Genomic DNA, 13,652 nt, shown 5'->3' on the forward strand with positions numbered 1-13,652 from the left:
TATTGTAACTAGTTGGTTCTCTTGTAACTAGAAAGCAGCCATATGCTATATGTAAGTTTAATGGCGTGTGGCTGTGTTATAATAAAACTTTACATAAGCAGGTGGGTGGCTGTAGTTTGCCAACGCCTGGTGTAAAGGTATGTTCAAAGGTAGTATAGATAGGTGGAAATGTAAATGAAGTATTTACATTTAAGAGAAAACAGTCAAGCAGGAATGAAAAATGGAATCATATTCTGGAATTTTTTTTCCCCCAATCTCAGACCAACAGGCATTTTTAAAAGTTTAAGCCAAGGAAATGTTTAGAGACCATCGATTATTTTATGCTTACCTGTTGTTTTAAGTAAGTACTCTATAATATTCAAAAGGTCAGCATGAATTCAAAATATACTTCCCTATTTAAACAAATTTATAAATTACAGTTAGGTCCCTGGGATGGCCCTCAAGAACTTGTAAAAAACAATAATGTCATGTTTATGATGATAGTAGTACAAGTTGAATGCCTCTTATCCAAAATGCTTTAGACCACAAGTATTTTAGATTTCAGATTTTTTTCAGAATTTGGAATATTTGCATATACATTATGAAATGTCTCAGGGATGGGACACAACTCTAAACATGAAATTCAGTATGTTTCATATATGCCTTGTACATGTAGCCTGAAGATAATTTTATTTATGTAGCCTAAAGGTGATTTTATTTTCCCCTTGGGGATGCTGAATAATCTGTGTGCCTGTGTTTTGGCTGTAAACTCCTCACATGAGGTCAGGTGTGGAACTTTCTGCTTTTAGTATCATTTTGGCACTCAAAGAATTTCAGATTTTGGATTTTTGAATTAGGGATGCTTAACCTGTATTTCTCACCATGGTTTAGGGTAGTCCTATTTGACTGCAACAGTGTCAGGGTCTTCAGTTGATAGTAACTATTTACTACGTGGAAATTCCTGTCTCACTATTACCTTGTTGGTATTTTAAAAATTAAGTTTCTATTAATTATGTAGTGCTGTAAGAATTTTTAAATTTTATATACTGCCATATTTTACCAATTCTAAGACATTTTCACATTTTACTATTTCTGAAACTAGAATGCACAGTTTAAATTGTTATATCTTGAAATTATAATTGACAGTGTTTTACTTTATGGTAACATTAAAATAATGAATGGTATGTCTATTGATAGTGTTTTGGATTCAGTGAAATAGAGTTAAAATTGTAGTAGGAAATCTCTATCACAGAAAGTAACTTTGAGAATACTTTAATGACAGTAATGGAGACATTGAGGCATAGGGTCTGATTATATAACGTGATTAATGGGGTCTGAATTATTCTTGAAAGAAGGAAAAAAGGTTGTGTGAAATTTTGTATGTATTTTGTGAAATTGACTTTTTCTCTCTCCATCCCCCCCTCCAAAGTCCACAGAATCTTAATCAGAGAATGGATGTTTTTTATTTGCAACCAGAATGCTCTAGTTCTACAGATAGCCCTGTCTGGTACACATCTACTTCACTGGACCGAAACACCTTGGAAAATATGCTTGTACGGGTTCTTCTAGTAAAAGATATTTATGATAAAGACAATTATGAACTGGATGAAGACACAGACTAAAAAGGAACGTTTCGGAAGCAATCGGGATAAAACAGCATTAGATAGTCATGCTGCTAGATCTTTATTATGGAAAACATTTCAAGTTTACTCCTTCTGTTTTGAGTTTTGTAGCAGTGTACCCACACTGGGTATTACCATGTAAATAATCTGTGAGTGAAAGTTGCCATTATTCTATGTAGTGGTTTTAGGATACTTAACAAATACATTCAAATTCTTTTTTTTATTATTATTTATTTGATTAGGTATGTTTGTAACTTTTTACATTACAGAATATGAATGAGAATGTGCCATGTATGATTTTTTTCTTGTAGTAAGAAACATCCATATTGCACAACTCTACTGTTGCAAAGCTTCCTTGGAAGGAGGTTCTTTTACTGGGTTCTTAACCAGATGGTTGTGTATGGGTAGCACTACTAAAAGTTTAGAACTTGCAGTGTCTTTCGGAATTTTTAAAATAAACTGTAAACTAATAGGCTGGGGTTTTTGTTTTGTTTTGGGGGGATTTTTTGTTTGTTTTGTTTTACATTTTAGTTACTGAAGCCTTACAATAAGGTTATGTAGAGAGATACCATCTTCTGTACCAAAAATAGACAAGAGAATGCTGTCAATATTGGTGTACTGTAATGTGAATCTATACTGGTGAAACAATTTTTTGTTCCCCTTATTAAAACCTTAGTGTCCTTTTCTCATTTGTGGCTTTCTGCATCACCCAATCAATAATATATATATATATATATATGTATGTGTGTATGTATATATATATATATATATATATAAATGAGTATAAGTTGAAAACAAGATTATCAAGACATTTTCTTTGTAAAAATGTCTGATGAAAGTATAAAATTGTTTTATTTTATGCCAGCCATCTGAAATCCTCTTCATTTACAGAGGTTTGATTTTTATTTCTTATTTTCTCTCATATACAGATCACGTTGCAATATTACCTGTGTAATACTCTAAACTTAACCAATTTTATCAGAATTCCTGTGCCTGCTTACATTGGATAAAATTATTTTTAGAAATTCCACTCTTGAAATAGTTACAGAAGGTCAAGCTACATTAAATAAGATAGGATCACATTTTATTATGAAGATTACCAGTGTAGTAAGTCTGATATTGCAGATGATTGAGGAACAAAGAAAGAAACTAATAGAGAAAGTCAATCTCAGAGGAAATCCCATTTAAATATGTTAAATTGTTTGGCTTTTTAAATTACTTCTTATAGAAGATTGCATTAAAAAAAAAAAAACTTTGTGCTTCTGCATAGCAATTTATCCATCCAGACCTTTTCTTTTAGAATAAGGAAACTTAAAATCTACTTTCTAAAGACTGAACAAATGCTAGTTGCAGATTATCTTGAAATCATTTGGCTGTTTTCTAGCATGTGTGTAATCATGTTTTCTTCTGATTCCTGAATGACCATTGTAGCATTAGTTTTTAGAAATTGTTCAGGGGGAAATTGAGCTATTTTCCATAGTTGTTAGGCAATTGCTACACGTCCTTTAGATATTCCTCTCTCCCATGTGGATAAATGTTATAGCACACAGAAGAAATTTTCTCAATTCTGATTTGGAAAATTTCACAGGTGTGATTGTTGTATATTTAAGCAATAATTATCTGAATGTTTTTGGCATAAAATTACTTTATAATGTTCTAACTTGTTTTTTAAGTTTGACTATTCTGTCCCTTGATTTTATATTATTGAGTGATAATCAGACTGATAGTAGCAAATCTGATATTACAGTACTAAAATAGATTGCTGATTGTCTATTTAATGAAGACAAGTGGGTAATGTATTTAAAATATATAATACAAAAATTTCCTCTAACTTACCTTTTTTCCAGAACTACTTCTTTAAGCACTTTCCTATTAATGCCTATTGTTGATTAAAAGGTGGTTAATTCTAACCACCTTTTAGTCTTCAAAGTGGTGCTATATTCCATCAAGAGCAATAAAGTTTTTCCCAGGTGTCACTTAATTGTATATGTTACCAAATACCATAAATTTCTGCCATAGTAGTACTATCAAGCACCTTGTCTTGCTATTTACATTTTCTTCATTTGTACATTTTTAGCTTTTCTAAGTGGAAATGTCTTACATAATTTTGATCTGGACATGATTGAGGATTTAGAGCTCTTGTCTTTGTCTTGATTGCAATCCATTGATAGATTAACTTGATTCTCAGGGGGAAAAGAAAAAGAAAAACTTATTTTATGAGAATTGTTTGTTCTGTGAAACTTACTTCACCTAGAACACATTTCATTGATTCCTGGATCTTCTTAGTTTATGTGGTCATAGTTGGCTGCAAAAGGACAATGAAATGACAGCAATTTTCTTTTGCTTCTAGGTGATCTCTGATTATAGATAGCATCCTGTAAATATAACCTTATTGTCTTGAAATGTTTATTGAAGATGCTATATTTTTCTGTTCTGTTTTCTGAAGATTTTGCCATTTAAAGTGATCCAGTGAAAAATATTTATCCACATTGAAGAAAGTGGATTTCCCATGCAAATTGAATCTTCATTAACACATTTTTAAAGGTTTTACTGTATTAGGAACATAGATATTAAAGGATTTTTCTAGGCAAGAAGCTCAACTTTTTTTCCATAAAAATATTTTTTGCTTAAATAGTAACTCATGGTTTTCTTTTATTAAGTGGGGTTGTTGCCAGTGTGTTAAACATTGAAATAGGAGGATGCATATTGTACTATGCATTCAAATTTATCACTGTTTTTCTGAGAGACTTTCCCTTTGTCCTTTCCAGTTATGATTTGGGAATGGGGTATGGGGTATACTTGTTTATGCATAGTATTAAGGGTTATATAATATAGTATGAAGAAATCGTAAAATTGCAAGTTTTGGTTTGCATTATTCTAATGTGGGTTCATTTAATCTGAGATCTTAAATATCTTGCAGCCTTAAATCACTACAAACATTTGCGTTTTTATTATGCCAGTTATTTCCAAAATGTATTGTTATACATGTCACTTATGTTTTTAAGCTAATATTACTGTAGGATAATCTCCTTGTTCCCCTCAAAATAGTCATGAAAGTGTACATGAAAATATTTTTAAAGAATAAATTTCTTTAAATTACATACTTTTGGATTTCCCCCTTAATAAGCCCCTTACTCATTTTTAGAGAAGATTTTGAATTTCATGCATTCCATTCTCCTGTGTTCTGAGGATTAGACCACATCAATTTAGAAGTTGGTGTCCAGAACAGGCTCTCTCTATCAGTTTGGATCTGAGACTAGAAACAACCCAAAGTGGTGTTTCAATTCGTACTTTTTTTCTTCACTTGGAAGTTAGATGTCAGAGGGACACTCAAATAAGTGACTGTGATCCCCTGCCTTGTAACGAAGTGGAAAAGAGAAAGTCCCTAAAATCTGGTCAGGTGATGTCCTAATTAGTTACTGAGTTCAGCAAATTAATGAATTTAGGCCTTTTGGGAAAGAAGGAGGATATAAGATTTGACCCGTAAATATTAATAGAACCAAAGAGAGGGCCACAGACCATTAGTTGTTAAGAGTTGTAAGTCCTGACAGCATATTTTCTCGTGTGCAATAAAGAGAACAGTTGTAGTTCTTTTTGGGACCTTAGGTCTTTTATTCCTTCCCGATGGTTTACATTGAATCCTTGTGATTTATTTAAAGACACATTTTTTCCTGGAGAGGAGAAAGATCTTTTCTAAAATAGCCTTAACACAGAGAACATAATTAGGCCTAATTTTGAAAGTCCCATTCCGGTAACTCCTCAGAAGTAAATGCAGCACAATAAAATTCATTATCACAAACTTAGTATTTGTTATATGGTTCCTCTGTGCCGACAAGCTGCTGCTAATCATGGTAGTTAGGGAGGAAGAGAAAGTAAAAGAAGACGTTAGCGTTCAAAAGCTTACATCTTTGGGGGCAAACAAGACAGTACGTTTAACTCCTAGGGAACTTAGAACTATCTAGGTAGGATAGAAAGAGATGATTGTACCCCAAAAGGCTATTATGGTCTAGAATAGGTTTTATAGAGAGGATCACTACCACCTGTGATTATACGGTATATAAAACATGAGATTCTGTAACCTTGACGTTGGTTTTAGCTCTGTTGGAAATAGTCAGCAGAGCAATTTCTGAGTATTTTGTTGGTACAGCATTGATGGCATCAGTCCTTACCTGTGGCTTTTGGCCCAGCTTAATACAAGAGGAATTAAAAATAGCACCCCAAAGGGTTAGCTAGCATACCCTCACCATGCATTAAAGATAAATCTAAAAGGTGTTCAACTACATTAAATCAAGGTGTGTAAATCAACTTCTAGGTAAAGTCTTGCAAATATTATAGAGGTTTTCTGTTTAAACTTCACTAAGGGTTTTTTTTTTTCCTCACATCAACTCTTGCACATAAGGGTTTTTTTTTTTAATAATTACTTTTGAAAATAAAATTTCAACTATTTTCCAAGTTATGAGTGTGCTGCTGTTAACCAAATAAGATGAAATCTTCCCATTTTGATTACATAGTTGTAGTTCTATATCAACATCAGCAGATGGCAATAGTATACGGCCTGAGGCTTCCGTTGCTTTTACTTTTCTTTGTAAGTATACTATAATCCTTTATCTAAAACCCTTGGGTTTTTAGAATTCAGAATTTTCTCCTTTTCAGAGATGATATATATAATGTAGATTATATAACACCATCAATGGGACCTGGGGCAGCACCCCATAATCAAACATTAGTATTTCTGCAGTTATAATCAGACTTCATAGTAACTGGGATTAACTATGTAAGGCAGTAAGCTATCTGCCTTACATCGATTAGATCAATTTTTTTTCACAAACTTTTGGAAAAACTAGGTTTTCAGAGATTTTTTGGATCTCAGAATTGGCAATTAGGGATTGCTGACCGACCTTTGTAAGGAAACTGGTGTCAGATCTAGATTTTTCCTTTTAATGAAATACATGGTCATCCCCCTCCCCTTTTAAAGTTGCTTAGCTTTGGTAGAGGTAACTGAAGGCTTGCTTTCTTCTGTAGAATTTATGTATAAGATTTTAAGAAAAATGCATGAAATTCTTAGAACAGGCATAAATATAAATGGCAGTTCTAGAACCATTACTGAATTTTGAAAAACCCTAAAAGTAACTTCGCTTTCATCTTGCCTCAATACTTGTAACATTACAAGTATTCTATATAAATAAACCTTTATGAGGAGCTGCAGTCACGTCATGGAGCCCATCAGTCACTTATTCATTCAACAGACACAGATTATTTTTCCAGACCCCTAATTATTCCAGGTGCTGGGAACAGAATTAAGACACAGCCCTTCCTCTCAAGGACTTAGCATAGTTTGGGAGAAATGGGAATGTGATGGAATGTCAGAATGAGATGGGCACGTAGGCCTTATTGAGCATGATCACACTTGTACTTTGAAGTAACATACCTAGGTTAAGTGATTTATCAAGAACCTACTTTTTGTGAGACAGCTCTGTGTCCTGACTGGTTCCAGACTTCATCATTTAACCAGTCTGTTCCAATTCTGGAAAGGGAGAAGTACCAGCATTTTTTTTTTTTTTTTTTTTTTTCGAGACAGTCTCGCTCTGTTGCCAGGCTAGAGTGCAGTGGCGCAATCCCGGCTCACTGCACCTTCTGTTTTCCAGTTACAAGCAATTCTCCTGCCTCAGCATCCCGAGAAGATGGGACTACAGGCATGCACCACCACGCCCAGCTAATTTTTTTGTACTTTTAGTAGAGATGGGGTGCAGAGATACGCACATTGAGTAATAGCAGTGGACCAGATAGAAGGCTCTCGGTCTTTAGAGGTTATTAGTCAGTGTTTGTTCATTCAAATTTTTAACTAGTCACTTAGCTCCAAGAGCAGAACATAATTGGCTAGAATGTAACATAGGGAATTTTTCCATGTTGGATCCCAAGCACCTAGAAAAGTTCCTGGCACATACTAGGTGTTAATGTTTGTTGAATGAATCAATGATTACAAGTACCTTTTTAAGTTCAAGCTGAGTGCAGTGGCTCACACCTATAATCCCAGCACTTTGGGAGGCCAAGGTGGGTAGATCACAAGGTCAGGAATTAAAGGCCAGCCTGGCCACCATGATGAAACCCACCTCTACTAAAAATACAAAAACTTAGCTGGGTGTGGTGGCGTGTGTATGTAGTCCCTGCTACTCGGGAGGATGAGGCAGGAGAACTGCTTGAATCCAGGAGGCAGAGGTTACAGTAAGCTCAGGTCATGCTACTGCACTCCAGATCTGGGCGACAGAGCAAGACTCAGTCTCAAAAGAAGTTCTCAAAATAAAGGAACCGTTGGAAATATGACCTGTGATCAGTGAAGAAATACCTATATTTTTGTGTGCCTTTGAGCACTTGTGTTTTTGTGTGTGTGGTTGTGTGCCTTTTCTGACTTGCTCAGCATACTAGTACCACTTGAGTTCCCCCAACCTTCCATTGTGAGAGCCAAGGGGATGAAGATGTAGGACTTCATGGTTTGTAGTACTGCTCAGTATAGTAACACTTAACAATCACTTGTGAATTTCATTAAACTGGAGGTTTCTGGTCTGCCCACTGGAGATTGGTTTAGTAAGTCTGAATGGGCCCCAGAGAGTTGCATTTTAAACACCTTGGCTAAAAACCCAAAGACCTACATCTAAAAAGTGGTCCACCTATATTTTAAAAAATGAAACAATTGTATGAAATAAAACATAAAGGTATAGTCTTCATTAACCTTATTTTATACTCGTGTGCATTGGTCGGCAAATATGAAACACTTTTATGGTTTTCGAATTGTGTAAAGCCTTCCCCTAGGAGACTTAACTAAGAGCAATCCCACACTACGTACAGAAGGGTTTCGTATGAGTCTACGCCTTCCATTTTGTTTTCAGATGTCACTTTTTTATGTTTATCTACACTGAACTCCAGAAAGTTGTGAACTGTGGGGACATGTGCTTTTCATTGCAATAATAGGTAAGTGGCTATCAAAGCTAGTGTAGTATTTGAGACATGCATTTCTCTACTTGTTTGCCATAAATTTGAAGCATTATTTTTTTTTTTTCCTAGAGTTACTGTGGGAATAAAAGCAATAGTTTTTGGAGTGCTTTTCTGTGTGCCAACCCATGATGTATTGTTGGTATTTATTATCCCCAGCTTAAAGATGAGTGAATGCCTAAGGTCACACAACTAGGAAGTGGCAGAGCTGTGACCCACATTAGGTCTTTTTGTCTAAAAGCCATGTGTGCCCCTGAACCACTTGGCCATTCATTGCTGTGACAAACTGAAATAGGTAGTTCTTCTAGGCTACCCCAGTTATCCACCAACCTCTTCTCAACTGGTAGAGCCAATGTTTAGTATACATATGCTGAGACAAAAATAACAGGTGAGCCTGCAGCAAAATTTTGGAAGATAGCAGATGGATTCATGGAAAGGAAGTTAGCAGAGCCAGTCCCAGCCGCACTCTGTACACGTGCCCTGCCTGCCCCACCTGCACGTCTGTAGCTGAGTGTGCCGAGAGGAACACACCTGGCAGCTGGATTGCTATCCCATATCTTTCCCTCCACACATTAACACTTCTCCCTTCCTTATACTCAGGAGTCAGTCAGCTTTATTTGTAAAGGACCAGAGAGTCACTATTTTAGGCCTTGCAGACCAAGAGGCAGCATCGAGGATATTATGTAAGTACTTACAAGCGAGGACTGTCCATACATTTTTTTAATTGACAAAATTCAAAATAATTGAATATAATTTTTTTCTAATCAAGTCTAATGAGAAGGATAGAATGCTTTTTGGGGGACTTTCACTTAATTGGAGTTCAAAATTGATTGCAAATGTTCATCTGTTAAGTTTTATGTATTTCATCTTTGAAAATGTCTTTTCAAGCAGGTGGATACTGCCAAGTACTGATATCAGTCCATGAGGGTATAATTTTAGTCAAACATATTCATCACTTGGAAAGCATTTGTACAATTCTATTAGATTGTTCTCTTGATACTTGCCTTTCAGCATGTTACTGTGTTGCAGATTAATCACTTTCAGTTGGAGGGTAGCTGGAATCTCCTCAGTTTCACAATCAAATGGATTTTGAAGTACAGAAATTTCCTTCACACTTGCATTGAGCTCTGAAAAACACTGCTGGAACTATAGTTTGAGACTGGCAATGTGTCTGCTGTCAATGTGTGGGGAGGGGAATGCCACTGCTTTTAACTTTTGACAGCATGAGAATTGGATAAGCAGCTTGATGTTACTTGTGATTCAAGCAACATTAGTTGTCATTATTAACCTTATTGCAGTATGTTTTGCATTTAAGCACTGTTATGCCTTGTAATTTTAAGGTGAATTTGTTAAGAAACATTATCAGGCTTGCAACAAAATAATTTCCAAAGCTATTCAGTGTTGAATACTAGCGGTTGAGTGTGGTTTATCTCCTTCAGAAAAACTGCAGTCTTTGCCCTGAGCTCAACCGTCACAATAAAACTTGACTGCTGCTAAGCTGTTGACCCACTGTGTGCTAGGGCAAGTCAGGATATTCAGCTGTGCTGTGTGACAGATGTTCACGGAACTGATGATGGTTAAATCCATGAAAGTGAATGAAGTTCACCCTTGACACTACTGGTTGAGTAACACGTGAACATTTCACATATTTACTGCAGAGCACTGCTGATAAATAATATCATGAACAACTTTAGGCTTTAAACATTTACATTTCTACTGAGACTTTCTCTGCTTCATAATTTTGCCAACATTAGTTGCACTCAGCCAGTTCTATTTTCAGGTTTTCTTCACTTTGAAAATATTCTTGCCTGTAGTTACCTACAAATCTACTCATAGATTCTAATAGTTCTTCAGTCACTTTAAACTTTCAATGAGACACACTGAAAAGATACCTAAGCAGTATCGGTAAAAATCTTCAAGAGCAAAGAAAAACTTGAAACATCTACATTGTTTTTAAAATTTTAAATGACTCTTCAACTCTTCAAGCAAGTCTTTTTGCCAAAAGGCCAGTACTCTTAAACAAGCTTACCTTCTCTGCCTATATTTCTTTGGCTGCCACAATCAAATACAATTGTTTACCATTTACCATTGGGAAGTGGCCTCCCTCGCTTGGCTAACGAATGAGCCACTGAAAACTTTGGTTGCAGCCTCATTTGAATTTTTTATTTTTTGAGGAAATTCTGCAGGAATGAGAGGTTCTGTTTTAAATTTTCTAATTTTTCTGACCGCTGTTTTCCTGTGAGTTGGACATATTGTAAGGAGGGCTCATGGTAATGTTGATGGACACTGTATTCTTCAGCATAGCTATCGTGGCATTGCACAATAAACACAATGCCAGCTCATTTCAATAGCAGAATCCATCTTCGCTGTGCCTTAACAATGGGACACCCAAAGAACACTTCAATTGCTTTGACATGGTGAGTTTGCACTAGTGAAAAGAACGTGTTGGTGTGGCAATGTGCATGGCACTTGAAACACCACTTGAAACTTAACTGTGTGTTAAGCAGCAGCACAGAGCTGAGTGCACCACCGGCTGCTCTGTCACAGCTCCTCAGCCTTGCCCTTGTAGTGAAATAGTTGTCAAAGTCCATACATCAGTGAAAAAGCATGTCCGTGTTTTAATACAACCTTGTTCACGGAGACATTTGAATTCTATGTGCCACAAAATAGTTTTAAAAATTTCTCCAACCATTTAAAAATGCATAAACCATTCGTAGCTAGTGTGCCTTGTAGAAATGGGTCATAGGTAAGACAGCCTACAGTCTGAAGCTTGCCAATTCCTACTTAAGTTGCTAACCTTGCTTTCTACTTCAATTTATTTTAAATGCAGTTTTATTTATTTTTGAGACTGAGTCTTGCTCTGTCGCCCAGGCTGGAGTGCAATGGTGCAGTCGGCTCACTGCAGCCTCCACCTCCCAGGTTCCAGTAATTCTCGTGCCCAGCATCCTGAGTAGCTGAGATTACAGGCACGCACCACCCGCACTAGATAATTTTTGTATTTTTAGTAGAGACAGGGTTTCACCATCTTGGCCAGGCTGGTCTCAAACTTGTGACCTCAACTGATCTCACTGCAGTGTGCAGTGTGTTAAGCAGCAGCACAGAGCTGAGAGTGCCACAGGCTGCTCTGTCACAGCTCCTCAGCCTTTCTTGAACTCCTGAGCTCCAGCAATCCTGCCTTGGCCTCTCAAAGTGCTTGGATTACAGATGTGAGCCACCACACTTAGCTTAAATGCAATTTTAAAGCAATCAAAAGAAACTTCCATTTATCCCACCATCACTTCTACCCACCTGCAAGCATACTGATTGTTCACATTAGCACAAAAGTTGCTGTTTATCTTGGAAACAACCCTTTTTAAACTCTACTTTCCTCCACTTCATTTCTCTACTTTCCTTTATAGCAGAATTTCTCAAAAGAGTTGTCTAGCCTTATGGTCTGTAATTCCTCTGTTTTCTCTCAAATATCAAGAAGGTTTTTGTCCCAAATCCCCCTGGTAAGAACAGTGGGATTTGGGATTTTCTCTGTTAAATCCAGTAATTTTTTTTTTCTTTGAGACAGCGTTTGGCTATGTCACCCAGGCTGGAGTACAGTAGTGCGATCATAGCTCACTGTAGCCTGGACCTCCTGGGCTCAAGTGATCCTCCTGCCTCAGCCTCCTGAGTAGCTAGGACTACAGGTGCACTCCACTATGCCTGGCTAATTTTTATATTTTTTTTAGAGATCGGGTTTCACCATGTTTCCCAGGCTGGTCTTGAACTCCTAAGCTCCAGCAATCCTCCCACCTCAGCTTCCCAAAGTGCTGGGATAACAAGCATGAGCCACTGTGCCTGGCCCAGTGGATAATTTAATCATTACATTACTTAGCATTTTAAACTGTAGATCATGACTTCCTTTTTGAAACACCTTTTTAAACTTAGTTTCCTGTATTCTGTGGTCTCCTGATTTTTCTCCTGTTTCATATGGGTCTTCTTATTCTTTGCTAATACCGTTCTTATCCCCTAAAATCTTAAAGTCAGGATGTCCAGAGCTCAGTTCTTGAGCCTCTTCTCTTGCTGGAAACAGATGCTCAGTGCTGCAAAGAAAAATCAGCTCTGAGACAAAGTCTCTCTCAGCAAGGAAGGCAGGCTTTACTTTCTTCAGAAAGGGTGCTCCCGTTAGCCATCTCACTGCCAGAGTACAGTGAACAAAGGAAAAGCAGACATATTTATCTCTTAGGCATTTGGGGTTGTCCTTACTGCTGTGTCCGATTTCTGTTGGTTGGAGCCAGACCTCGCAATCTAAACTAAAACCTGATTGGCTAACAACTTTTCTAAACAGGTCAAAGCAATGGAGAACAAAAGGCAAATAGGAACTCCAAATAAGGAAGGGGCAGGAAGCTGCTTGTGAAAGGACTTAGAAAAGTAATAACATAAATATCTTGGTTAAAGTACAAGGACATAGAATGTACTATGCGCTTGTGAGCATGTCTAGCACAAATATCTTGGCTAAAGCACAAGGACATAGAATGTACTTATTCCTTTATAGCTAACAGCTACATAGGATAGGGCTTAACAGAGTCACTAGTGAAAAGCAAGAAGACTTTGAAGAAAGTCTTATTAAAAGAGACTATTATTTCTAATATTTCTTCTTCTTCTTCTTTAACAAGAAAGGAAATTTTGAAGAGGAACTTTTCTACTTTCTATACCCTTTCTGCAGAAAGTAAAATTGCCTTGCTGAGAGATCCTTTGTCTCAGTGCTGACTTATTTTTGTGGCACCTAGCATCTGTTTCCAACATCTCTTATCTAGCTTAAATTTTTGGGGTTCTTATGTAGTCTCAAAGGCTTTAAATGCCACCAATACACTGAAAACTCTATTACATGTATGGAATATATATCTTCAACTTGGGGAATAGGTGACTTATGATCTTATTTTGTTCTAGTGCTTTACCTGTATTAACTCAATTAATAAAACTACCCTATAAGCCAAGGGTCAGAAAACTTAAGGGTCAAAGAGTAACTAATTTAGGCTTTATGGACCTCCCAATATTTTGTGCATGTTCTTTTATGAGTTTTTTGAGTTCTTTACA

General features: G+C 36.5%; 1 protein-coding gene across 31 annotated transcripts in view; it reads left to right on the top strand.

Moving 5' to 3' along the window:
* The window catches only part of ZMYM2 (zinc finger MYM-type containing 2), a 122,859-nt gene extending 120,569 nt beyond the window's left edge, over positions 1–2,290 (top strand). For all 31 annotated transcript variants that reach the window (XM_078375095.1, XM_078375094.1, XM_078375100.1 and 28 more), the window contains one exon: positions 1,409–2,290. In XM_078375095.1, coding sequence (XP_078231221.1) covers positions 1,409–1,601 — 193 coding nt within the window. In that variant the 3' untranslated portion in view covers positions 1,602–2,290. The remainder of the gene's footprint in view (positions 1–1,408) is intronic.
* Positions 2,291–13,652: the final 11,362 nt, after the last annotated feature.

Source organism: Callithrix jacchus, chromosome 5, assembly GCF_049354715.1.
Source record: "Callithrix jacchus isolate 240 chromosome 5, calJac240_pri, whole genome shotgun sequence".
Classification (NCBI taxonomy): domain Eukaryota; kingdom Metazoa; phylum Chordata; class Mammalia; order Primates; family Cebidae; genus Callithrix; species Callithrix jacchus.